Source organism: Mixophyes fleayi, chromosome 12 (genome assembly GCF_038048845.1).
Source record: "Mixophyes fleayi isolate aMixFle1 chromosome 12, aMixFle1.hap1, whole genome shotgun sequence".
In the NCBI taxonomy this organism is placed as follows: Eukaryota; Metazoa; Chordata; class Amphibia; order Anura; family Limnodynastidae; genus Mixophyes; species Mixophyes fleayi.
The window spans coordinates 82,293,328-82,320,441 of NC_134413.1; the positions used below are offsets into that span (position 1 = coordinate 82,293,328).

At 42.9% G+C, this 27,114-nt stretch overlaps 3 protein-coding genes, 1 long non-coding RNA gene and 1 pseudogene across 5 annotated transcripts in view; 3 read left to right on the forward strand and 2 right to left on the reverse strand.

Annotated features, from left to right (window-relative positions):
* The window catches only part of LOC142108565 (uncharacterized), a 150,141-nt gene extending 139,996 nt beyond the window's left edge, over positions 1 to 10,145 (reverse strand). The window contains exons 1-2 of the mRNA XM_075192330.1: positions 10,050 to 10,145; positions 9,838 to 9,935 (exon numbers count right to left, since the gene is read on the reverse strand). Coding sequence (XP_075048431.1) covers positions 9,838 to 9,935; positions 10,050 to 10,080 — 129 coding nt within the window. The 5' untranslated portion in view covers positions 10,081 to 10,145. The remainder of the gene's footprint in view (positions 1 to 9,837; positions 9,936 to 10,049) is intronic.
* Positions 1 to 27,114, forward strand: part of LOC142108562 (uncharacterized) — a 365,380-nt gene that overhangs the window by 326,688 nt on the left and 11,578 nt on the right.
* On the reverse strand, positions 10,234 to 25,637 carry LOC142108609 (uncharacterized). Its single transcript, XR_012680182.1, has 3 exons — positions 25,569 to 25,637; positions 24,239 to 24,396; positions 10,234 to 10,421 (listed from the first exon to the last, which is right to left on the reverse strand). It is a non-coding gene; the product is annotated as an uncharacterized LOC142108609 (long non-coding RNA).
* LOC142108581 (uncharacterized) overlaps positions 25,887 to 27,114 on the forward strand; it is a 127,451-nt gene continuing 126,223 nt past the window's right edge. For both annotated transcript variants that reach the window (XM_075192349.1, XM_075192350.1), the window contains exon 1: positions 25,887 to 25,912. The gene's annotated coding sequence lies outside the window, so the exon portion shown is untranslated. The remainder of the gene's footprint in view (positions 25,913 to 27,114) is intronic.
* LOC142108605 (uncharacterized) overlaps positions 26,528 to 27,114 on the forward strand; it is a 169,933-nt pseudogene continuing 169,346 nt past the window's right edge.

Genomic DNA, 27,114 nt, shown 5'->3' on the forward strand with positions numbered 1-27,114 from the left:
ACTGACACTGACTGCAAAATGGGGAAAGAGCTCATGTATTTTGACTGTCTGAGGACATCCACATTCCAGTATACATAAATGAATAAATAATAACAATGGTAGGGAAAGTTTTGTGTATCCTGGTTGTCGGAGGACATCCGTATGCCCGCTTACACCGAACTTTCAGTATGGATGGTTCAACCATGAGGCACGCTTTCTGGAAATTTAGCATGTCTGTATAAACCTCATCAGTTGTTTCTCCACAGCCTGGACCTCCTCTCTGTCCCAGGCTTTCCTCCACACTTCTTTGCAAACTGAAAGGAAGTAGTGTGATCCATTATGGCTCCGCAAAATACAGAGAAGGCAAAGTTCTTCTGCCTAGCAAAACTATGTGCTACACCTACCTGTGGAAGCCATGGCTGAGCACTGGTCCCGTGTTGCCAGGTCCATACATCACCTCTATTCTGACGTGGAAGGGTCGACTAAACGCTTGGCCACTTGTCCCTCTGTGATGGGGGATTGCTCATCATCCGACATGTCGCTCTGTAGCTGGACCAGTTCTGAAAAGAAACAGATATGTAAATGACCGAGGTAAATGTCTAAAGCATACATCAGACACCAGATTTTCCACTTACCGTGCGGATCAATGTACATCTCGTCCAAATTCTTGCCTTTGAATTCGGCCAGTCTGCCACTCAGTTTGCTGATTCTGGCGAGTTGGAGTGTACATTCTGGGAGGCAGTAACACTACCGGTGCACTCTGTTGTCATGCCCAAGGAAGTCTGACAACTGATCCTGTTCTGTGTCATTTAGGTTGAGGACCTTCGAGAGAGTGCAATGTGCTTTCGAAGCTTCTTGGAAGACAGCGTGTGGGGATGCTTGGCCCCACACTATCGGGGAAACAGTCGTATGCAACCGGAGCCTCTGAAGTGTGATAAGGCAGCTGGTCTGGTGAGCATGTAGACATTTTGGCTATCCACTCAACACTTGTCACGCTTTTCTGTGAGAAGTTCCATTGCAGCTTGCATGGCTGGTGTCAGCAGGATGAAGACTTTTCTCCCTCGTTTTCCTCGGATTTCAATGCAAGTGAAGTGCCGGCAGAGCTTCCTCTCAACCTCGGAAAGCGCTAGGGACACATTCGTGGAGATCCGAGGTATCTTTTGAAGAGAAGGTAGTCAGCAACATTTTTGAAACTTCCCCTTCCCTTCGATTGAACAAGATCACTTGTGCCAGGGTGACTTTTGCAAGTAGTGCCCAGTGGTTAACCGTAGGCTCGGTGGATAGCCCACTTCGGTAGGCTTGCTGCTTCTCATTGAGGTTCATGTTTTTCATCTTTTGTGAAAGGTAAGTGCTTTGGCATTTTCCAGTTGGACTCCTTAAGAGTTTTCAAGGCAGCCGATAAGATCAATTCGTTCCATCTCGCCTCATATAGCTTCCTGAAATTTTGTGTTTTCAACGGCAGCAGTGCAGTCCTCCATCATGGCTCGGCACTCCACAATGCTCGCTATCTTTTGCAGGCCGTGCCCGACCTCGAGTGTCAGGGAGGGCGTCTTAAATATACCTGTCTCCTCGTCATAGCCAACTACCAGCTTCACAGCGTCTACTACGTGCATAAAGTTCGATGGGGCGGTAAAGTCTTCCAAACTCTCCAAAGGGGTAGCTCTTCGGGCCTGTAGTAGTAGCCTGCCCATTTCTCTAAGTTTCTGACGGATGTACTCGTGCCTGCCAACATCTGATCCGACCCGGTTGAACAGATGCTGTCCCATCTCCATGATGCATCAGTCATTTTTTACTGTGAGTACGAATTCATCCTGGGTCATGTCACTCTAGAGCTTCCAAAAGCCATCACTGATGTCAGGTGGAAAAGGGTTGAGCAAAGGCGCACACTGACTGGACTCTGTTCTTGCCAGGTGTGAGCTTGTTGCCCCTTCGGTTTAGCTTACATCTTCATGTGTCGCCACAGGTATTTCCTTGCAAACAAACCCTGGCAGGCTACACAGTGCATGAAGCCTTCAGCATCCATCTCTTTGTCTGAAAGTTTGCCCGGGACCAGAACGCTATGGCCTGCCCTCATTGCTTCAGTATTGTGTGCAAAGTTACCCCTATTGCGAAGATGTGCCATTTGCATGCACCTTTCTTACGAGTGCTTGGGGAATTTCGGGGTCCAGGCTACTTCAGTCTCATTTCGGTGAACATGCTCTATGGGCCAGGCAATTTTTAAGAGGGCTTCTCACAGTACAGGCAGTACTTCTTTTTGTATTACGCTCTGGAGCCATCACTGTTTCTGGATAGCGTTTGGTCAGACACCCTGTCGTCTCTCCGACCCTATGTGTTTAAAATATAGCTAGCAGGTCGAGAATGGTCGTACATAGAACTCATCTCTGAATACCTGCACTCTGCTGCGCTAGTGGGCAATGGGGCATCACCGCTGGTGTCTGAACCGCTCTCCTCCGAAGTGTCAGAGGCATACTCCTCTCCAGTGCTCTGAGGGCTATAGTCGGCGCTACCGGTGGGCTCTGTCATGCTTCACTGTCCCGCTTTACCTTCAGCAGCAGTTGGATTGCACTTGGTATATAAAGCGCCTGGAAGATGCATTAATTTCCTCTTCCTGCCTTACATTTGGACGGTGTACTGGCCTCTAGCGGTGGGATGCACACACACTTTCTCCCCTCCACATTAGTCACACGTACACTTTGTAATGTGACTCGCGGGGACATGCCAGTTTTTTATGCCGAGCATATCAGCAAGGTTCCCTGCATTGATTAGCTTTGTGGGGACCTCAATTTTTGTCCCCCTACGACTCAGGTCCCCACAGTGTTGGTGTGTAAACAGGTCAATGTCTCCACAAGCATATGAATGCAAGTACACACACACAGTACCCCAATGTTAGTGTGATGTATGGTTATTTAGTGCATTAGTTGTGGTTGATTCAATGCTCCTTTGTGTAGGTTGTAATCAATCTGTTTTATTCCTCATCAGTGTTGGTATTGGCTTTTATTCCTTAACTTTACAGATATCCAGTAACTTGCCACTTTGTCCTTAATGGGGTCCTGTGATCCTAAAAGCGCCTCCCCGACATCCTGAGGTTACCACAGGTAACTGGATCCCATATATATATATATATATATATATATATATATATATATATATATATATATATATATATATATATATATATATATATTCACACATATATATATATATATATATATATATATATATATATATATATATATATATATTCACATACATATATATATATATTCACATACATATATATATATATATATATATATTCACATACAAGTTAACCCGTGCATGATACTCATGCATTCTAGTCAAATCAAGCTACTTAAGGTGTTAAAAAGGTTCTTGTCATGCATTTGGGCCATAGCCCAGGCCTCCTCAGGGGAAGAGCGTTACTTCCCGACGTAAGCACCCTTTTTTAACGTGGTTTTGTCCACATGTCACCACCTCATCATTCTTCTCCATCACTTCATCCTTCATTTTCATCGCCACATCTATCCAGATGTCTATCCAGACACAGGGATCTCTCTCAGCGGTCCTGAGTATCACACTCCTCTCGCTCTGTCACCCCCGGCAACCACCAACCACTCCCCACTGTCACCCCCGGCAACCACTCCCAACTGTCACCCCGGCAACCACCAACCACTCCCCACTGTCACCCCCGGCAACCACCAACCACTCCCAACTGTCACTTCTCCTTCAAGAAATATATCTATATATTTTTTTAAATCTTTATAAACACTTTGTCACTCACCGGACCGTGAGTGCCTCTTCTCCTGTTATTAGGAACCGTGGCCGTCCGCCATCCTGATGGTCTGCGCATGCGCAGCCTCTGTGAACCCTTCAGACCTGTTGCTTTTAGTTAATTGGCTGATCAGGCAACACTCCCTATTTAAAGCACCTGTGGTCATTACCTCGTTGCCTGATCTTGGAGTCTCATTCCCTGTGAGTCTCTGAAGGTGTTCCTGTGTTTCTCCTCGTGTCTTCAGTTCCAGCTGATTCCTGACTATTGCATTGCCGGTTTCCAGACCGCTTCAACTCTCCTGTGTTTCATCGTGTCTTCAGTCCCAGCTGATTCCTGACTATTGCATTGCCGGTTTCCAGACCGCCTCAACTCTCCTGTGTTTCATCGTGTCTTCAGTCCCAGCTGATTCCTGACTATTGCATTGCCGGTTTCCAGACCGCTTCAACTCTCCTGTGTTTCATCGTGTCTTCAGTCCTAGCTGATTCCTGACTACAGCATTGCCGGTTTCCAGACCACTTCAACTCTCCTGTGTTTCATCGTGTCTTCAGTACCTGCTGATTTCTGCATGAATCATCATTGCTCCACTCGTGTCAAGTTCTCTGCCTGTGTGCTAGACAGACACGGATTATTGCTACTACTCTCCTGTGGTCTCTACTCGTATCGGCGTTCAGCCGCTCAGCTATCCCTGTGTTTCTCTCGTGACAGCCTGCTCAACTGAATTGCGGTATGCTTACCTTCTATTGACTTTACTAGTTTATTGCATATCCGCTTGGACTGTGTTCTTCTCATCTACGGAGTCCTCTATCTTAAGAAGATATAGATGCTATTGACTTTGTCTCATTTGACCTGGATCTCAGTAGTGACTTTGTATCTCTCAAGCAGCGTTTGTCATTTGCTATTGTATTGTATATACCATTTGGGATCAAGTTCCTTGTGCTCTCCGTGTTACCTTCTATGTTCCACTCATCTACACTAGTGCCTATCCTCACCTATAGCAGTGGTACAACTTGCTGTACGCAGACCACTGACTTCCCCGTTACCTACTTGCACCTGGAACCAGTCCCATCACTACAAGCAGTGGTACAACTTGCTGTACGCAGACCACTGACTTCACTACCTCCTATCTATTCCTGGACAACTCCTCTCACTATAGCAGTGGTACAACTTGCTGTACGCAGACCACTGACTTTCCTTACGTCTTCACGTCCATCAAGATCCTCGTGTTCATATTGTCTAATCCATAACCAGTTGCTGCTAGTCATAGACTTTCCTTTAGCATCCTCTCACCATCTGCTGATTCTCCTGTTCCGCTAGTCACCCTACTATCAGAGGACCACTGTGTGTATACACTACTCTGGTAAGACCACATCTGGTGATATCCTGGGAAAAGACTCCTAGTGCCCGTGACACACTTAACAAATTAAATTAACAAATTAAAAACATCTTAGTATACCAAATTTCAGCCCTTTCTGAATTTTTTTTTTTCGCACACACTAAGAATTTAGTAGGTCAGTGTATAACTCCGCCCAGCAGGTGGCGCTGCAGCTTGGTTTTATTTTTTCCACACACACACAGACAGACTAACACACGCCACTAGGCATTTATATTATAGATATATATATATATATATATATATATATATATATATACACACACACACACATACATATTTATACATACACACTCTCACACATATACATATAGTACCCCAGTGTTAGAGGGATGTATGGTTATTTAGGGCATAAGTTGTAACTGTTTCAATGAACCACTGTAAGATAGAATCAATCTGTTTTTTTCCTAATCAGTGTCAGTGTGAACTTTTATTCCCTCACCACACAGATATCCAGTAACTTGCCTCCTATTATTTAATAGAGGTCCAGTGTTGATAAAACTGCCTCCCCAACAATTCATCATTTATTTATATAGTGCCACTGATTCCGCCGCGCTGTACAGAGAACTCATTCACATTACCTGCCCCATTGGAGCTTAAAGTCTAAATTCCCTAATATATACACACACACACACACACACACACACACACACAGACAGACAGACAGACAGACAGAGACTAGGGACAATTTTTGATAGCAGCCAATTAACCTACCAGTGTGTTTTTGGAGTGTGGGAGGAAACCGAAGCACCCGGAGGAAACCCACGCAAATACAGGGAGAACATACAAACTCCACACAGATAAGGCCATGGTCGGGAATTGAACTTATGAGCCCAGTGCTGTGAGGCGGAAGTGCTAACCACTTAGCCACCGTGCTGTCCACAATTCTGAGGTTACCGGCGGTAACTGAATCCTGGTATCAACTTGTGACAACAGCTTCAAAGAGATCACTCTTGAAACATTTATTGAATGAAAATGTCCATTATGTCGTCATTTCTATATGGGAACAATAAGCAACTAAGGTTAAGGGCTGGATTAGTAATGACAGATTAAGCGATATTGGCAGAGGATAGGTAACCAACATACATGACAATATGGAATTCCTAGAAATTACACAATATAGGAATCTGTTAGCAGCCCATTATAGGGAATAGTAAAATAATAGATCATATATTGCCAACCAACATCCCTCCAACACACTCACTGTCCCCTCCATACTTTATACAGGATATCCCCTTACCAGATGCTCCCTTCTCTCATTTTCTTTTCAATCTTCTCCTTTAGTTTAAATCATCATAAGAGAAACAAGAAGTCAGCTTGGTTGGTAATTATAGACTTTATTACCCGATTTATGTACTGACCACATAATTACATGTCATGTCCATATTTGCACTGTGAAAGTGCACTGTCTTTTGTGAGGTACGACGCCTATATATATATATATTTGTGCCTATTTTTTTTAATTAAAATGAATAAAGCCAACTGTGCTTACATTATTTGCAGTTTTGCAGCAGCCTTGTTTCATATCAAATTGCTTTAGCGTGTGAATATTCTGATGTCTAACAAGAGTTGAATGCTGTGTAAAATATTTCCCACACTCAGAACATGGAAATGGTTTCACACCTGTGTGAGTTCTCTGATGTTGAACAAGATTTGCTTTACGTGTAAAACATTTCCCACACTCAGAACATGGAAATGGTTTCACACCTGTGTGAGTTCTCTGATGTTGAACAAGATTTGCTTTAAGTGTAAAACTTTTCCCACACTCAGAACATGGAAACGGTTTCTCACCTGTGTGAGTTTTCTGATGTTCAACAAGATTTGCTTCCTGTGCAAAACTTTTTCCACAGTCAGAACATGTAAACGGTTTCTCACCTGTGTGAGTTTTCTGATGTGCAACAAGATTTGCTTCCTGTGTAAAACATTTCCCACACTCAGAACATTGAAATGGTTTCTCACCTGTGTGATTTTTGTGATGTTTAGCAAGAGTTGATTGCTGTGCAAAACATTTCCCACACTCAGAACATGTAAACGGTTTCTCACCTGTGTGAGTTCTCTGATGTTCAAGAAGATTTGCTTTACGTGTAAAACCTTTCTCACACTCAGAACATGGAAATGGTTTCACACTTCTGTGAGTTCTCTGATGTTTATGATGAGATGATTTAACCATTAAGCATTTCTCACCCTTAGAAGATAGAAATATTTTATCATCTGTATGACCTTTATTATGTGTAATAATATCTATGTTATCAGGAGAACATTCATTGTGATTAGAGGGATTAGATGATTTATCTGCTCTGTGAAGTATTGGATGTATATTTAGGGTAATGGGGTTTCTTCCTGGAGAATCTTCTATGGTTTTATTATCCTCTATTTCACAATCTGTAGATAAAAATAATTTTCCGTCTGAGATATTCCCATGTTTGCATCCATCTGTTGGAAATATAATACATTGATTAAGAGATTAGAATGTCCAACAGTTTCATACTATGAGTGAGTTGAAAGGTCCAGCTGTTTAATTTCTATTTGGAAACTACGAACAATTCATTAGAATTATAAATGTGCATTACCAAGCACACTGCATAGACCCAGCCACAGTGACAAGCAGATTGTATTCAGATTGGATAACTCCAGCCGAAATGCAGACTTGACACACTATCCAGCCAGCATCCTAGGACAGGAAGCCTCATTAGCCAATTACATTGTCCAACTAGACTCTGCCCAAAGACACGAACCCCAAAGCCTCAAAAGTAGAGTAGACTTGGGTTAAATTAGCAGCAAGTCCTGGATATGAGTTTACACTACTCTTAGGTCTCACCATTGCACAGTGCGGAGAACACCATCAGGACAGACTAAGAGAATAGAGCTGGGCATAGATGGGTAACAGCACAAAGTATAAGGGCACAGCAGGGTATAGAGTAAGATCAAAATGGATGAAGAGCATCCAGGCACGTAGATTGGAGGGGGAGTAAGAATACTATATCACAGGGGCACTTCCCTTTGTTTGTGTATCAGTAATATAACTAATAATATAGATTCCCTCAACTGAAAGACAATCCAAGTACTATGTGACCATTGGACAAAATCAAATAAATATACATTGAGTTATCACACCCATAAAAATTATATAATAGCGAAATATTCTAAAATGCAAATAAGTGAGTACACAGTGGGCAGATACTGTACTGCAAAACCTGTAGCATAAATGTTCTGACATTAATAATGCTTGTATGTGATTAAGCCAGATAACCGATAAAGAAACTGGGAATAGCTGACATCTTTTTTAACTAAGAGTGTGATCATGATGTTCATTGTATCAAGGTTGGGATCTTAACAATAGGTGTTTAAAAGGTCACCATGTATTATATATACCAACATAATTGTTAAGAATATTGATACACCGCTGCAAACAAGCAGCACCGAGAGCATTATTAATGGTGGAAACATTTACACTACAATTTCTGCAGTACAAGCTCAGTGAGTCACTGCATTGATAATAATTAATGATGAATTACGTATAAATGATTCTATTTGGAACACCAGTATTAAGACTTACTTTAGTCCGATCCATTTCAATACTATGACATTTACGACACACTAGATCTGAATTTTTAGGATTTCCCAGATAATAGGGACATCTGCCCACTGCGTACTCACTTATTTTAATCTTAAATTATTTCGCTTTTATATAATTTTTACGGGTATGATAATATAAGTTATACTTTATTTATTTGATTTTGTTTGATGTGATATTTGTCAACAATGGTCACAAATTACTTGGACTGTTTATCCAGGGAATTTATATTAGTTACATTACGGATACCCAAAACATAATAATAATAATATATTATTAATTATTATTATTATGTATAATATTACAATTTACTATGGAGGGAGCCCTTCACTTTATGGATCCAACAAGTACCATGTAATATCTGATCCATAGTAGTTTAGGGGTATTATGAAATAACACCGATATTACCTAGTGGGGAGGGTTTATTTATCGGGGGAGCATATATGCAAGGACAGGTGTGTGGTTATAGTTCTGTGTGTGAAGGTGGAGTTTGTGTGAAGTTTACATTGTGATGAGGTGTATGTGATCTTAGGAGGGGAATAATCTCATATTCTGCATTAATTATTAGAAAGTTAATATACAGCCAAAGATAAAATATTCCTGGATTATTACACACAAAAGATAATGGTTAATGACACATTACCATGTGTCATTGTGTACAGAGAGGATTATGGGTAGCAACATGATGTGAGGAGGAGTCTAATAGGGGCCTGACTGTGCCATTGGGCAGATACCTTTTCTTCATTAGTTTGTACTGACAGAGGAGGATGCAGAAATATATGACTGTTTTAGTGACTGAATAAGCAGAATATGTGACTCTTTACTGTAATAAGTGTTTATTACTCACCTGTGCTGATATCTGTAGGGATTTCCTCCTCCTTACACTGCTGATCACCCCTCACATACGTCTCTTCTTCTACCTCTGTAATTTCTACTTTAATATCAGTCAGGACATCATCCTAAATAGCGCCAAAATAATAATAATACCTTAATAAATAATATTTGATTTAATAAATTGATATGATCAGAAGGATATAAGTGTATAAGAGCCACAAAGCTTTATCCAGATCATAGAATGAAAAGTCACTTTGGGATTGGTTGAGACCCAAAAATGTCATCTACCTGATGCTGCTCTTTGATAATGCAATTTTCCTGTGTACAATCCTGTGAATAATGAGGACAGAGATCTCTTTCTGGTGTATTTCTGTTACTGGATCCATCTGTAGGAGACACACAGTGACTGAGTACATTGTTTATATAGGATTATGAGATGTGTATCTAGGTGGCCTTCAAAACTGCTCTCTCATTTACAATAAATTAAAGTCTCCTCTTACCCAGTGATGTGAGGATCCGGTGATTCTCCATCCTCACGTCCTCGCACAGACCCTTGGGCTCTTCTAAATTCTCCCACTTCTCCTCACACTTTATAGGAACCTGAGACAACACAATGACACAGTCATCATCCAGACACATCTCCTAATGTTACTGTATAATGTCCCATTCCCAGCAGTCACCTCTCCAGTCACCAGCTGAATGATCTTGTTGGTCAGTTCCAGGATCTTCTGGTCATTGTTTCCCTCATGTATCAGTGAGTGAGGTTCAGGCACCGTGATGGGGCTCTGGGTTCTGCTCAATCCTCCTGACACACAGGGGCGGCTCCTGGGTGTCACACACTCACCAGATCTCTTTATCACTACTGTGTAATCCTGTGTATGGAAAGGGACATCAAGGTTAATGAAGATCTACATAATCAGAATTGTTCTGAGGCTTAAATTTGCAAAATAAACAGTAATGTTCTATTTTATAAATACAACCCTTATCCTATATATAATTGTTTCCTAGATACAGGAAAGTAGAATGTATATAGCATTTACCTCTCCTGCAGCTCCGGACACCTTCAGTGTACCCACCTATCTGAGTCCTCCATCTACAGCCGACCACCACGGATCTATCATCTGCTGGGATAAATCAGTGCAGACAGTAAGATGAGTTTGAAGTGGGGGCTTGTAGTAGACAGAGGACTCAGAATGGCAGACCTATGGCAGATAGTAGGTGAGGTAAGTGCTATATACACTCTAATAGACAGTGTATATAGGAGACAGTTACAGATAGGACAAGGAATGTATTTATAAATAAGTCTTTATTGTCTATTTTGCACATTTAAAAAAACTCCATGGAAATCATCCAATAATTGTAAAGCTTACATCCAAAAATTCAGCAAAAGCTGTAAATCTTAAAGTCTGTTAGGGTTCACAGTATTCAAAGCATGGAGAGTTGTTGAAAACACAACTGAGTTATTTATTTAAAGCAGGAATCACAAAGATAATAACCTGATGCAGACAACGGTTAATATAGATAGCTCAAGTCTATAGACTCCACAGATAACAGATGCGGAGTTCAACAAAATCAATCTTATGGCAGAAGTAGTAGACAAAATAGGAACGGATAATGCACTAAGTAAACAGCAGGAACTTGATAACACAGATGATGGCTAGATACTGGGAAATACTCAGGAGGTAATAGGACTTGAATGCTGCACAAGTGGCAGCTATAGCAAATGCTCAGAGGCACAGACTATAAAGGACAGGAGCTGAAGGCTTACTTATATGTTGTCTGTAGTAGAGGCTGGATAATCAGATGATAGCTGGAGGCTCCACGGAAAGAGTACAAAGGAGGACGGTGAGCAAGCCAAGGTCAGAAGACGGAAGATCCACAACAGTACCAAGGAGCTAGCAGAACCAAAATCAACGATGCTTAAACTTAAACAGGAGTCAGATATAAGGAGATCAATCAGGAACAGATCGGGCTACACCCAAATGTGAAACACTAGCACTTAAGCCAGTCTAGAGACGTATCTGTGGCAGATGCTCGACTGATGCAAGATACATGCTGCTGACGGACCTGGCTGGTGTGTTAAAAAATAAAACCCATCAGACCTGAAAATACATCAGACCTATACCACAACTTGGTCTAATTTAAAGAAAGTTAGGGGCATGAAAAACCTTTGGGAGTGTCCAACAGTATAATCCAACATTCCAGCCTGCACCACCAAGAGTCAATGAAATTGAGCATTGCAGAAGTGACTTGGCCCAGCTAAGGTAATTCCTGGTTGGTGCACACCAAAAGTGTGCCTGGTGATTAGAGAGGGGACTGGATTCCATCACCCTCTGATGCAAATATCTCCCACTGCAACTGAAATTGTTGGCACTTTCTAAGTACAGAATACTTGAGTTTTGGCTGCTACTGGATCTTGATTTGTGGCCTAACTCACCGATTGCTGGAACAAAAACACTGATTGAGCTACATCAGCTTGTGGTTAGGAAGTACTGATTGTGTTACAACCAACTTCCTCTACGGGACCATGATATTTCAGAACAGAGCAAGAAACTCATTGTGATGCCCTTAACCCACGTGGCAGAAATGAAAGAACAAAGATAATCATGCACATGATTGACAAAAAAATGTGAGAATCTCCAGACTGTGGGGGATAGGGTGGAGATGTAAAGGGGAACACGACAGGGATCTCATTGTCACCTCTTTTATTGAGATTGTCCCTTGAGCCTTTACCATGTCTCTTACAACAATGATAACAATTTAAAACCATCTGTATAGGAAACAGCAAAATTATAGTTTCGGCATTCTTTCATATCAAATCTGGCTCAATCGTTACATCCACTACTTAACAAAATCAAGGAGTACGGCATAATATCCGGCCCTCAGTGAATCTAGAAAAGTCAGTAGCCTTGTACTTTAACCCAAATATTGCTTGCCCCTCATAGAGTAAATATACAACCTCTGAATTGGCAAAAAGGAGCATTAGATACCTAGGGGTCAAAATGACCATAAAGTCCGTCCTCTAAAGCTATTACTGCCCTAAACAAAGAGCTTTATTTTATGAAGTATACAGAGCATCAAGATACTTTACGCTCCTCATACTATGTAAAATGAGTCTTTTTGGGGGGAGTCTGCCATGTGGTCGCAAGGTACGTCCTACTCTACAGAAGGCCACGAGTGACCATCAATTACTCCTTTTATTTTTACCAGGCCAGAGAGACCTGGTCAGTGTTTCTCAGCAGTTTCTCTAACCCAGCTTCATGAGACCGATAAGTGACTTTCACACAACACCTGTCTGCTTGGGAGCAGCAGATCTCTTCTAAATCTCTAGGCATGTCCCTAACATGGCATAACCACAACACAGGCCGTCATGCCAGTTTATCCCTGTAGGTGCAAGCCTGGAGGACCACAGTCTAGGACCAGGACACCTCAGAGCAAGGCTTCCACATTATCTAGGCACTTAGACAACAGCAATACACTTCTCTAATTCCACGTATTGTACATATATATATATATATATATATATATATATATAAAAGGTTCACACCTCAGCAGGTATAACGGTTTACAAACACCAACAACCAGAGTCACGTTAAAGGACGTTACATTTAGGATGCCGGCACTACAAACACCAAGTTCTGAGAAGTGCTCTTATTCTTACCTGCTCTCAGCCCCAGGATGGCTTCAGATTAGTTATACTGTGACCTGAGGGAATGACATTATGGAGGATTAGTTACTAATTCCTTCCAACCCATCATGAAATCCCCACCTCCTGTTCCTGTCTCTCACACCCTGAGCATCCGAATTCTAACTAAACGCAGCAAGAAATAGAGACGATCCTTTCAAGATCATGAGAACCAGGAGAAAATATCACTGGACTGTAACAGATTCTGGATACTATATTACTAATCTTGATTAGCACTGACTTACCTGAGGTGCGGAGTCTAACGATCTCCCCGGTGTTCACCAAGAACCGCCGCAAGGCAGGGTGGGCTTTGCTGCCAGGAGTCGCAGGTCGCGGTCCCCAGGTTCGCCTCAAGATGTAGTACAGCGGAGTGAAGCGGTGGTAGCGGAGTCAAATAAGCCGGTTCGGTACACAGGAATGGAGTCAGGCAGAATCAGAAGGCAACTCAGAGTCAACAAGCCAGGTTCGGTACACGGGTCACAAGAATAGGAGAATGGTCAGCAAGCCGGGTCGGTACACAGGGATAGGAGAGCCAGGGAAGTCAAACAGGCAGAGATCAGCACACAGGAGACACTGGAAACTGGAAGACACTGCAATCCACGAAGAGCAGGAGCCAGGAACAGGTAAGTGTTGCTCTGACACTCAGCGAGTGTCAGAGTGAGGTTTTTATACTGAAGGGGATTCAAAATCCCCGCCTCTAGGGTTGTGGTCATGTGACCGCCTCCGGGTGCGGTCACATGGTCCTGAATGCGGAATTGCGGCTGGACGGAGCGGCGGGGATCAGGTAAGTCCGTGACATGGACTGGATGCGTCCCAGAATCCGTAGAATCATGATGGCCGACCATGACAGCCCATTCATTGAATTGAAGGACTCCCAGATACAAATTTTTCCAAGATCTAGCACCTTTAACTATTCAAAAGAGACGAACTGCAGGGGAGCATCAAAATCCTTTATATATATATTTGTAGCAAATATAAATGGTGTTTCCCTTTGCAGGTACTAAACATACACCAAGGCCCAAATGTATCAAGCTGAGAGTGTTTCGGCGGGTTTGAAAAGTGGAGATATTACCTCAGCCTTGTACAGAGCCCGGATATAGCGCAGGGGGAGATCATTTCAATGGTGGGGGACAGCGCGGGAGAAGCCTTTATATACGTGAGTGAGGAGAGGTGACGATCGTTAGCCAATTGCAGTGCGCAGGAAGGATAGTGAATGGAAGGAGGTTGGAGATGTAGGGGGCAGTGGAGTTGACGAGGGCCTTGTAAGTGAGGGTGAGGAGCTTGAAAAGGATTCTGTAGGGGAAGGGGAGCCAGTGAAGGGCTTGGTAGAGGGGGGAGAATGATGTGGAGCAGCGGCACTGAGTATAGAACAAAGAGGAGCGGGATGAGAGTGGGGGAGGCCAGTGAGGAGAAGGAGGTAGGAGGTTGCAGTAGTCCAACCGAGAGATGATGCAAAATATCTCAACTTGTGTGAAGATTTTGGGACAGATACTTTGTTGTCTACGTGCTCCACAGTTACATCTGGCAGATGAGAAGACTGAGGCAGAGCGGAAATCACCAAATGGAGAACGGACACCATCCTGGGGAGCAGAGGCTCATGGGAAGGATAAACTTTAAACAAACACATCCTGTTGTCACTACAACACTTTGGGCCTTATTGAGAGCAGAACGCAAAAAAACCCCAGAACTTACATTCGAAAAAGACGCAGGTATTCAGACCCGATCTTTATATATATATCATCTCTGAAGGGGCATTTATGTTTGACCTGTCTCTAGATAAACAAAACAGAAGACAACCCATAGTAAAGGGCACCGTGAAGGGGAAAAATAAATAAAAACTAATAAAATGTCTGCTGATTCTAAAATGAAACATATGTGCAACTAAGATACAGTAAATTACATGCATATATTTCAACTGGAAAGTCCTGATATACAAAGTAATTTAGGAATGTGTCCTAGTATTTCTTCCAGACTTCGGTCTGAAACCAGAAACAAAAGGGGTGGGGCCTCTATCCCAGAATTCCTCACCTCTCCAGTCATGTCCCTGTTTTATTTATAGCAGTAAGAATGATGTCACTGTGACAATCCCAGAATCCCTCACCTCTCCAATCATGATCATGTCCCTGTTTTATTTATAGCAGTAAGAATGATGTCACTGTGACATTCCCAGAATCCCTCACCTCTCCAGCCATGTCCCCGTTTTATTTATAGCAGTAAGAATGATGTCACTGTGACATTCCCAGAATCCCTCACCTCTCCAGCCATGTCCCCGTTTTATTTATAGCAGTAAGAATGATGTCACTGTGACATTCCCAGAATCCCTCACCTCTCCAGTCATGTCCCTGTTTTATTTATAGCAGTAAGAATGATGTCACTGTGACATTCCCAGAATCCCTCACCTCTCCAGTCATGTCCCTGTTTTATTTATAGCAGTAAGAATGATGTCACTGACATTTCCAGAATCCCTCACCTCTCTAATCATGTCACCGTTTTATTTATAGCAGTAAGAATGATGTCACTGTGACATTCCCAGAATCCCTCACCTCTCCAGTCATGTCCCTGTTTTATTTATAGCAGTAAGAATGATGTCACTGTGACATTCCCAGAATCCCTCACCTCTCCAGTCATGTCCCTGTTTTATTTATAGCAGTAAGAATGATGTCACTGTGACATTCCCAGAATCCCTCACCTCTCCAGTCATGTCCCTGTTTTATTTATAGCAGTAAGAATGATGTCACTGTGACATTCCCAGAATCCCTCACCTCTCCAGTCATGTCCGTTTTATTTATAGCAGTAAGAATGATGTCACTGTGACATTCCCAGAATCCCTCACCTCTCCAGTCATGTCCCCGTTTTATTTATAGCAGTAAGAATGACGTCACTGTGACATTCCCAGAATCCCTCACCTCTCCAGTCATGTCCCTATTTTATTAATAGCAGTAAGAATGATGTCACTGTGACACTCCCAGAATCCCTCTCACCTCTCCAGTCATGTCCCTGTTTTATTTATAGCAGTAAGAATGATGTCACTGTGACACTCCCAGAATCCCTCTCACCTCTCCAGTCATGTCCCTGTTTTATTTATAGCAGTAAGACTGATGTCACTGTGACACTCCCAGAATCCCTCTCACCTCTCCAGTCATGTCCCTGTTTTATTTATAGCAGTAAGAATGATGTCACTGTGACAATCCCAGAATCCCTCACCTCTCCAATCATGTCCCTGTTTTATTTATAGCAGTAAGAATGATGTCACTGTGACATTCCCAGAATCCCTCACCTCTCCAGCCATGTCCCCGTTTTATTTATAGCAGTAAGAATGATGTCACTGTGACATTCCCAGAATCCCTCACCTCTCCAGCCATGTCCCCGTTTTATTTATAGCAGTAAGAATGATGTCACTGTGACATTCCCAGAATCCCTCACCTCTCCAGTCATGTCCCTGTTTTATTTCTAGCAGTAAGAATGATGTCACTGTGACATTCCCAGAATCCCTCACCTCTCCAGTCATGTCCCTGTTTTATTTCTAGCAGTAAGAATGATGTCACTGTGACATTCCCAGAATCCCTCACCTCTCCAGTCATGTCCCTGTTTTATTTATAGCAGTAAGAATGATGTCACTGTGACATTCCCAGAATCCCTCACCTCTCCAGTCATGTCCCTGTTTTATTTATAGTAGTAAGAATGATGTCACTGTGACATTCCCAGAATCCCTCACCCCTCCAGTCATGTCCCTGTTTTATTTATAGTAGTAAGAATGATGTCACTGTGACATTCCCAGAATCCCTCACCTCTCCAGTCATGTCCGTTTTATTTATAGCAGTAAGAATTGTGTCACTGTGACATTCCCAGAATCCCTCACCTCTCCAGTCATGTCCCTGTTTTATTTATAGCAGTAAGAATGATGTCTCTGTGACATTCCCAGAATCCATCACCTCTCCAGTCATGTCCCTGTTTTATTTATAGCAGTAAGAATGATGTCACTGTGACATTCCCAGAATCCCTCACCTCTCCAGTCATGTCCCCGTTTTATTTATAGCAGTAAGAATGATGTCACTGTGACATTCCCAGAATCCCTCACCTCTCCAGTCATGTCCCCGTTTTATTTATAGCAGTAAGAATGATGTCACTGTGACATTCCCAGAATCCCTCACCTCTCCAGTCATGTCCCTGTTTTATTTATAGCAGTAAGAATGATGTCACTGTGACATTCCCAGAATCCCTCACCTCTCTAATCATGTCACCGTTTTATTTATAGCAGTAAGAATGATGTCAATGTGACATTCCCAGAATCCCTCACCTCTCTAATCATGTCACCGTTTTATTTATAGCAGTAAGAATGACGTCACTGTGACATTCCCAGAATTCCTCACCTCTCCAGTCATGTCCCTATTTTATTAATAGCAGTAAGAATGATGTCACTGTGACACTCCCAGAATCCCTCTCACCTCTCCAGTCATGTCCCTGTTTTATTTATAGCAGTAAGACTGATGTCACTGTGACACTCCCAGAATCCCTCTCACCTCTCCAGTCATGTCCCTGTTTTATTTATAGCAGTAAGAATGATGTCACTGTGACACTCCCAGAATCCCTCTCACCTCTCCAGTCATGTCCCTGTTTTATTTATAGCAGTAAGAATGATGTCACTGTGACATTCCCACAATCCCTCACCTCTCCAGTCATGTCCCTGTTTTATTTATAGCAGTAAGAATGATGTCACTGTTACATTCCCAGAATCCCTCACCTCTCCAGTCATGTCCCTGTTTTATTTATAGCAGTAAGAATGGTGTCACTGTGACATTCCCAGAATCCCTCACCTCTCCAGTCATGTCCCTGTTTTATTTATAGCAGTAAGAATGATGTCACTGTGACATTCCCAGAATCCCTCACCTCTCCAGTCATGTCCCTGTTTTATTTATAGCAGTAAGAATGATGTCACTGTGACACTCCCAGAATCCCTCTCACCTCTCCAATCATGTCCCTGTTTTATTTATAGCAGTAAGAATGATGTCACTGTGACATTCCCAGAATCCCTCACCTCTCCAGTCATGTCCCTGTTTTATTTATAGCAGTAAGAATGATGTCACTGTGACATTCCCAGAATCCCTCACCTCTCCAGTCATGTCCCTGTTTTATTTATAGCAGTAAGAATGATGTCACTGTGACATTCCCAGAATCCCTCACCTCTCCAGTCATGTCCCTGTTTTATTTATAGCAGTAAGAATGATGTCACTGTGACACTCCCAGAATCCCTCTCACCTCTCCAGTCATGTCCCTGTTTTATTTATAGCAGTAAGAATGATGTCACTGTGACATTCCCAGAATCCCTCACCTCTCCAGTCATGTCCCTGTTTTATTTATAGCAGTAAGAATGATGTCACTGTGACACTCCCAGAATCCCTCACCTCTCCAGTCATGTCCCTGTTTTATTTATAGCAGTAAGAATGATGTCACTGTGACACTCCCAAAATCCCTCTCACCTCTCCAGTCATGTCCCCGTTTTATTTATAGTAGTAAGAATGATATCACTGTGACATTCCCAGAATCCCTCACCTCTCTAATCATGTCCCCGTTTTATTTATAGCAGTAAGAATGATGTCACTGTGACATTCCCAGAATCCCTCTCACCTCTCCAGTCATGTCCCTGTTTTATTTATAGCAGTAAGAATGATGTCACTGTGACACTCCCAGAATCCCTCACCTCTCCAGTCATGTCCCCGTTTTATTTATAGCAGTAAGAATGATGTCACTGTGACATTCCCAGAATCCCTCTCACCTCTCCAGTCATGTCCCTGTTTTATTTATAGCAGTAAGAATGATGTCACTGTGACATTCCCAGAATCCCTCACCTCTCCAGTCATGTCCCTGTTTTATTTATAGCAGTAAGAATGATGTCACTGTCACATTCCCAGAATCCCTCACCTCTCCAGTCATGTCCCCGTTTTATTTATAGCAGTAAGAATGATGTCACTGTGACATTCCCAGAATCCCTCACCTCTCTAATCATGTCACCGTTTTATTTATAGCAGTAAGAATGACGTCACTGTGACATTCCCAGAATCCCTCACCTCTCCAGTCATGTCCCTGTTTTATTTATAGCAGTAAGAATGATGTCACTGTGACAGTCCCAGAATCCCTCACCTCTCCAGTCATGTCCCTATTTTATTAATAGCAGTAAGAATGATGTCACTGTGACACTCCCAGAATCCCTCTCACCTCTCCAGTCATGTCCCTGTTTTATTTATAGCAGTAAGAATGATGTCACTGTGACATTCCCAGAATCCCTCACCTCTCCAGTCATGTCCCTGTTTTATTTATAGCAGTAAGAATGACGTCACTGTGACATTCCCAGAATCCCTCACCTCTCCAGTCATGTCCCTATTTTATTAATAGCAGTAAGAATGATGTCACTGTGACACTCCCAGAATCCCTCTCACCTCTCCAGTCATGTCCCTGTTTTATTTATAGCAGTAAGACTGATGTCACTGTGACACTCCCAGAATCCCTCTCACCTCTCCAGTCATGTCCCTGTTTTATTTATAGCAGTAAGAATGATGTCACTGTGACACTCCCAGAATCCCTCTCACCTCTCCAGTCATGTCCCTGTTTTATTTATAGCAGTAAGAATGATGTCACTGTGACATTCCCAGAATCCCTCACCTCTCCAGTCATGTCCCTGTTTTATTTATAGCAGTAAGAATGATGTCACTGTGACATTCCCAGAATCCCTCACCTCTCCAGTCATGTCCCTGTTTTATTTATAGCAGTAAGAATGGTGTCACTGTGACATTCCCAGAATCCCTCACCTCTCCAGTCATGTCCCTGTTTTATTTATAGCAGTAAGAATGATGTCACTGTGACATTCCCAGAATCCCTCACCTCTCCAGTCATGTCCCTGTTTTATTTATAGCAGTAAGAATGATGTCACTGTGACACTCCCAGAATCCCTCTCACCTCTCCAATCATGTCCCTGTTTTATTTATAGCAGTAAGAATGATGTCACTGTGACATTCCCAGAATCCCTCTCACCTCTCCAATCATGTCCCTGTTTTATTTATAGCAGTAAGAATGATGTCACTGTGACATTCCCAGAATCCCTCACCTCTCCAGTCATGTCCCTGTTTTATTTATAGCAGTAAGAATGATGTCACTGTGACATTCCCAGAATCCCTCACCTCTCCAGTCATGTCCCTGTTTTATTTATAGCAGTAAGAATGATGTCACTGTGACATTCCCAGAATCCCTCACCTCTCCAGTCATGTCCCTGTTTTATTTATAGCAGTAAGAATGATGTCACTGTGACATTCCCAGAATCCCTCACCTCTCCAGTCATGTCCCTGTTTTATTTATAGCAGTAAGAATGATGTCACTGTGACACTCCCAGAATCCCTCTCACCTCTCCAGTCATGTCCCTGTTTTATTTATAGCAGTAAGAATGATGTCACTGTGACATTCCCAGAATCCCTCACCTCTCCAGTCATGTCCCTGTTTTATTTATAGCAGTAAGAATGATGTCACTGTGACACTCCCAGAATCCCTCACCTCTCCAGTCATGTCCCCGTTTTATTTATAGCAGTAAGAATGATGTCACTGTGACACTCCCAGAATCCCTCTCACCTCTCCAGTCATGTCCCTGTTTTATTTATAGCAGTAAGAATGATGTCACTGTGACATTCCCAGAATCCCTCACCTCTCCAATCATGTCCCTGTTTTATTTATAGCAGTAAGAATGATGTCACTGTGACATTCCCAGAATCCCTCACCTCTCCAGTCATGTCCCTGTTTTATTTATAGCAGTAAGAATGATGTCACTGTGACATTCCCAGAATCCCTCTCACCTCTCCAGTCATGTCCCTGTTTTATTTATAGCAGTAAGAATGACGTCACTGTGACATTCCCAGAATCCCTCACCTCTCCAGTCATGTCCCTATTTTATTAATAGCAGTAAGAATGATGTCACTGTGACACTCCCAGAATCCCTCTCACCTCTCCAGTCATGTCCCTGTTTTATTTATAGCAGTAAGACTGATGTCACTGTGACACTCCCAGAATCCCTCTCACCTCTCCAGTCATGTCCCTGTTTTATTTATAGCAGTAAGAATGATGTCACTGTGACACTCCCAGAATCCCTCTCACCTCTCCAGTCATGTCCCTGTTTTATTTATAGCAGTAAGAATGATGTCACTGTGACATTCCCAGAATCCCTCACCTCTCCAGTCATGTCCCTGTTTTATTTATAGCAGTAAGAATGATGTCACTGTGACATTCCCAGAATCCCTCACCTCTCCAGTCATGTCCCTGTTTTATTTATAGCAGTAAGAATGGTGTCACTGTGACATTCCCAGAATCCCTCACCTCTCCAGTCATGTCCCTGTTTTATTTATAGCAGTAAGAATGATGTCACTGTGACACTCCCAGAATCCCTCTCACCTCTCCAATCATGTCCCTGTTTTATTTATAGCAGTAAGAATGATGTCACTGTGACATTCCCAGAATCCCTCACCTCTCCAGTCATGTCCCTGTTTTATTTATAGCAGTAAGAATGATGTCACTGTGACATTCCCAGAATCCCTCACCTCTCCAGTCATGTCCCTGTTTTATTTATAGCAGTAAGAATGATGTCACTGTGACATTCCCAGAATCCCTCACCTCTCCAGTCATGTCCCTGTTTTATTTATAGCAGTAAGAATGATGTCACTGTGACATTCCCAGAATCCCTCACCTCTCCAGTCATGTCCCTGTTTTATTTATAGCAGTAAGAATGATGTCACTGTGACACTCCCAGAATCCCTCTCACCTCTCCAGTCATGTCCCTGTTTTATTTATAGCAGTAAGAATGATGTCACTGTGACATTCCCAGAATCCCTCACCTCTCCAGTCATGTCCCTGTTTTATTTATAGCAGTAAGAATGATGTCACTGTGACACTCCCAGAATCCCTCACCTCTCCAGTCATGTCCCCGTTTTATTTATAGCAGTAAGAATGATGTCACTGTGACACTCCCAGAATCCCTCTCACCTCTCCAGTCATGTCCCTGTTTTATTTATAGCAGTAAGAATGATGTCACTGTGACATTCCCAGAATCCCTCACCTCTCCAGTCATGTCCCTGTTTTATTTATAGCAGTAAGAATGATGTCACTGTGACACTCCCAGAATCCCTCACCTCTCCAGTCATGTCCCTGTTTTATTTATAGTAGTAAGAATGATGTCACTGTGACATTCCCAAAATCCCTCTCACCTCTCCAGTCATGTCCCCGTTTTATTTATAGCAGTAAGAATGATGTCACTGTGACATTCCCAGAATCCCTCACCTCTCCAGTCATGTCCCTGTTTTATTTATAGCAGTAAGAATGATGTCACTGTGACATTCCCAGAATCCCTCTCACCTCTCCAGTCATGTCCCTGTTTTATTTATAGCAGTAAGAATGACGTCACTGTGACATTCCCAGAATCCCTCACCTCTCCAGTCATGTCCCTATTTTATTAATAGCAGTAAGAATGATGTCACTGTGACACTCCCAGAATTCCTCTCACCTCTCCAGTCATGTCCCTGTTTTATTTATAGCAGTAAGACTGATGTCACTGTGACACTCCCAGAATCCCTCTCACCTCTCCAGTCATGTCCCTGTTTTATTTATAGCAGTAAGAATGATGTCACTGTGACACTCCCAGAATCCCTCTCACCTCTCCAGTCATGTCCCTGTTTTATTTATAGCAGTAAGAATGATGTCACTGTGACATTCCCAGAATCCCTCACCTCTCCAGTCATGTCCCTGTTTTATTTATAGCAGTAAGAATGATGTCACTGTGACATTCCCAGAATCCCTCACCTCTCCAGTCATGTCCCTGTTTTATTTATAGCAGTAAGAATGGTGTCACTGTGACATTCCCAGAATCCCTCACCTCTCCAGTCATGTCCCTGTTTTATTTATAGCAGTAAGAATGATGTCACTGTGACATTCCCAGAATCCCTCACCTCTCCAGTCATGTCCCTGTTTTATTTATAGCAGTAAGAATGATGTCACTGTGACACTCCCAGAATCCCTCTCACCTCTCCAATCATGTCCCTGTTTTATTTATAGCAGTAAGAATGATGTCACTGTGACATTCCCAGAATCCCTCACCTCTCCAGTCATGTCCCTGTTTTATTTATAGCAGTAAGAATGATGTCACTGTGACATTCCCAGAATCCCTCACCTCTCCAGTCATGTCCCTGTTTTATTTATAGCAGTAAGAATGATGTCACTGTGACATTCCCAGAATCCCTCACCTCTCCAGTCATGTCCCTGTTTTATTTATAACAGTAAGAATGATGTCACTGTGACATTCCCAGAATCCCTCACCTCTCCAGTCATGTCCCTGTTTTATTTATAGCAGTAAGAATGATGTCACTGTGACACTCCCAGAATCCCTCTCACCTCTCCAGTCATGTCCCTGTTTTATTTATAGCAGTAAGAATGATGTCACTGTGACATTCCCAGAATCCCTCACCTCTCCAGTCATGTCCCTGTTTTATTTATAGCAGTAAGAATGATGTCACTGTGACACTCCCAGAATCCCTCACCTCTCCAGTCATGTCCCCGTTTTATTTATAGCAGTAAGAATGATGTCACTGTGACACTCCCAGAATCCCTCTCACCTCTCCAGTCATGTCCCTGTTTTATTTATAGCAGTAAGAATGATGTCACTGTGACATTCCCAGAATCCCTCACCTCTCCAGTCATGTCCCTGTTTTATTTATAGCAGTAAGAATGATGTCACTGTGACACTCCCAGAATCCCTCACCTCTCCAGTCATGTCCCTGTTTTATTTATAGTAGTAAGAATGATGTCACTGTGACATTCCCAAAATCCCTCTCACCTCTCCAGTCATGTCCCCGTTTTATTTATAGCAGTAAGAATGATGTCACTGTGACATTCCCAGAATCCCTCACCTCTCCAGTCATGTCCCTGTTTTATTTATAGCAGTAAGAATGATGTCACTGTGACATTCCCAGAATCCCTCACCTCTCCAGTCAGCAGGTAGATGATCTCCAGGGTGAGATTTAATATCCTCTCACTCCTGTCCTTGTCCATCCTCAGGGAATCAGTGATTTACACAGATCGGGTTTCACCTTCAGTTGACTTCTAGTAACAGATTCTCTGGTTCCTCACAGCGCAACTGTCTTGGAATAAATATAATAATCATTATAAACATCACAGAGCAGACATGTCACATAATAAAATAGGAAACACTGAGGGATTCGTGGGGAGTTGAAATGAAAGTGTGTAAAATTTCTGTACTTTGCATGTGCACGAGAAAAGTATAAGCGTAAGCTCCTATGTAGGGTGATGCCCTTCTTACACTTACTGCCTTGTATGCGTAGAGGCTGAACGGGGGAGGGAAGGGACGGGCAAGTGTAGGGCTAAAGCACTAAGGGATTTTCAGTGATGGAATATGATCTGTCATTACACAGTAAATGATATAAATTGAGTGTAAAAGATTACTATCTAACAGACGGCCTCCATAAAGCTACTAGCGAAACGCACGTCAGCGTTCACCTTGTTGCTCGATCTATATCATTATTTTGCTGCTAGGAAATCCCATGAATATTTACAGACTTTTATATAGTTTTGCAATAACAATTAGGGGGCTCAACAACAATCTGCGCTGATCTCCTATTAGGACAGACAGGATACAGAGTCTATCATCTAACTTAGGTGCAACTGAGCTTCTAGACCAGGCCTGTCCAACCTGCGGCCCTCCAGGTGTTTGTGAAACTACAAGCCCCAGCATGCTTTGCCAGTAGACCACTAGTTGATAGCTGGAAGGGCATGCTGGGACTTGTAGTTTCACAACACCTGGAGGGCCGCAGGTTGGACAGGCCTGGTCTAGACCTTATGTTATGTAGTAATTAATAGAGGACAACGGCCTTCTATCTACTAATTAGGAGGTTAGATAGTAATCTCCAGTCTATCTACCTCCCACCCTCATGATACACCCCCCAGGAATAACATACACGCATGCAACACACACACACAGGAATAACATACACGCATGTAACACACACACACAGGAATAACATACATGCATGTAACACACACACACAGGAATACCATACATGCATGTAACACACACACACATAGGAATAACATACACGCATGCAACACACACACAGGAATAACATATATGCCTGACACATGCACACAGGAATTTCAAATATGCATAAACACAGAGGAAGAACACACAGGAATAACATACATGCAGGACACACTCATGTATAACATACATGCAATGGGAACACACACACAGGAATTACATACATACATACATACATACATACATACATACATACACCTATGTTCAATGTTACAGATGATGATGATGACATGGGGACATACATACGCTCAATGTTATTCTCCTACAGGTCTATAACCATCCCCCTGTGCTAACATTCTACATCTATTTGGTAATAACTTAATTGCTAGTGTAAGTTTTTATAACTGTTGTCCTCAGTGCAGGGGAGCGGCGGCCATTTTCCCGTAGTCTCCCACACACTATTGGTCTTACAGATATATCTCCGCCCCTGATAACAACGTACACTGCACAGGGGGCGGAGCCACATTCTCCTCAGCCGCCATGTCAGAGCCTGGAGCGCCGCCCTCAGTCTGTACAACATCCGGGCCCTGTACAAGGCTGAGGTAATAATATAGTTCCCCATGTTTATGTGCAGCCTCCCGGCCATCAGGGCCTCATACAGAATCCATCCCCTTATACATATCACATAGACTATTAGTTTATGTCCCTTCCCACCCTACATGTCAGCACCATCAGTCCCCACAGCCAGTGTCTGACTGGGTCCTGCTGCAAAGCCCCCAGTGGTTATTCCTCAGACCACCTCCCATGAGATCCACATCCATAAACACCTCCATATACACACACAGTTCTTACTGAAGGACACAGTGACCCATGTCTGCCCATCCACAGTCCCCCTCGCACCATCCACTATACTGTGTTCTATCTATGTGTAATTGTCACAGTATAGACCCCATTCCATGGTAGGTACAACGTAGGGTCTACTGCCCATGTGACATTGTCACATTCCCAGTCTGTCTCATTGTAGTAACACAATGTATCAAGCTGTGAGTTTCTGGCGGGTTTGAAAAGTGGAGATGTTGCCTATAGCAACCGCTCAGATTCTAGCTGTCATTTTGTAAAATGTAGTAAATAACTATAGTCTGATTGGTTGCTATAGGCGACATCTGCACTTTTCAAACCCCCCTTAAACTCTCAGCAAAATTAATTTACCTCCCTGGAGTCTTTCCTACAGTCAAGCAAACAGACACAATTTGTTAGCATTATACTTATATAACATATGTAGCCCACATCCTTAAGGTCCGTGTCGCCCTCCAGCTCTCACAGGCAGGATCACTACTTTCATCTTTTTTGGGGGGAGTCCAAAACACCACCCACATTCTGTGACTCTTCTCCCATCTGTTCTTCAACAGGACAAAGTACTTTAGGACTTATCCACGGAACAAGTGCGCCAAGGAACCACTTCACTTCGAAGGAAAACCAAAAGTTATCCACCGGGACCATCCACCGAACTAAGAACAGGAACACAAGGAACCAAACAAGAGGAACATCTGACAACTGTGTCACTTTAAAGGATTAAGAAGTAAGTAGCAAACACCTACAACACCCCACCACCTATAGATCCCACCAGGTTACACCACCGATAGATCCCACCAGGTTACACCACCTATAGATGCCCTAAAATGTAATCCGTTCTCCGGCTGATTCTGAGGCTTGGACCCAAGTTTTCCAGTACCACCGCTCTGCCTGCTACCTGCAGCTCTGGTCAGTGTGATAGGCCAGGGAGGATCCATCCATAGCAACCCTG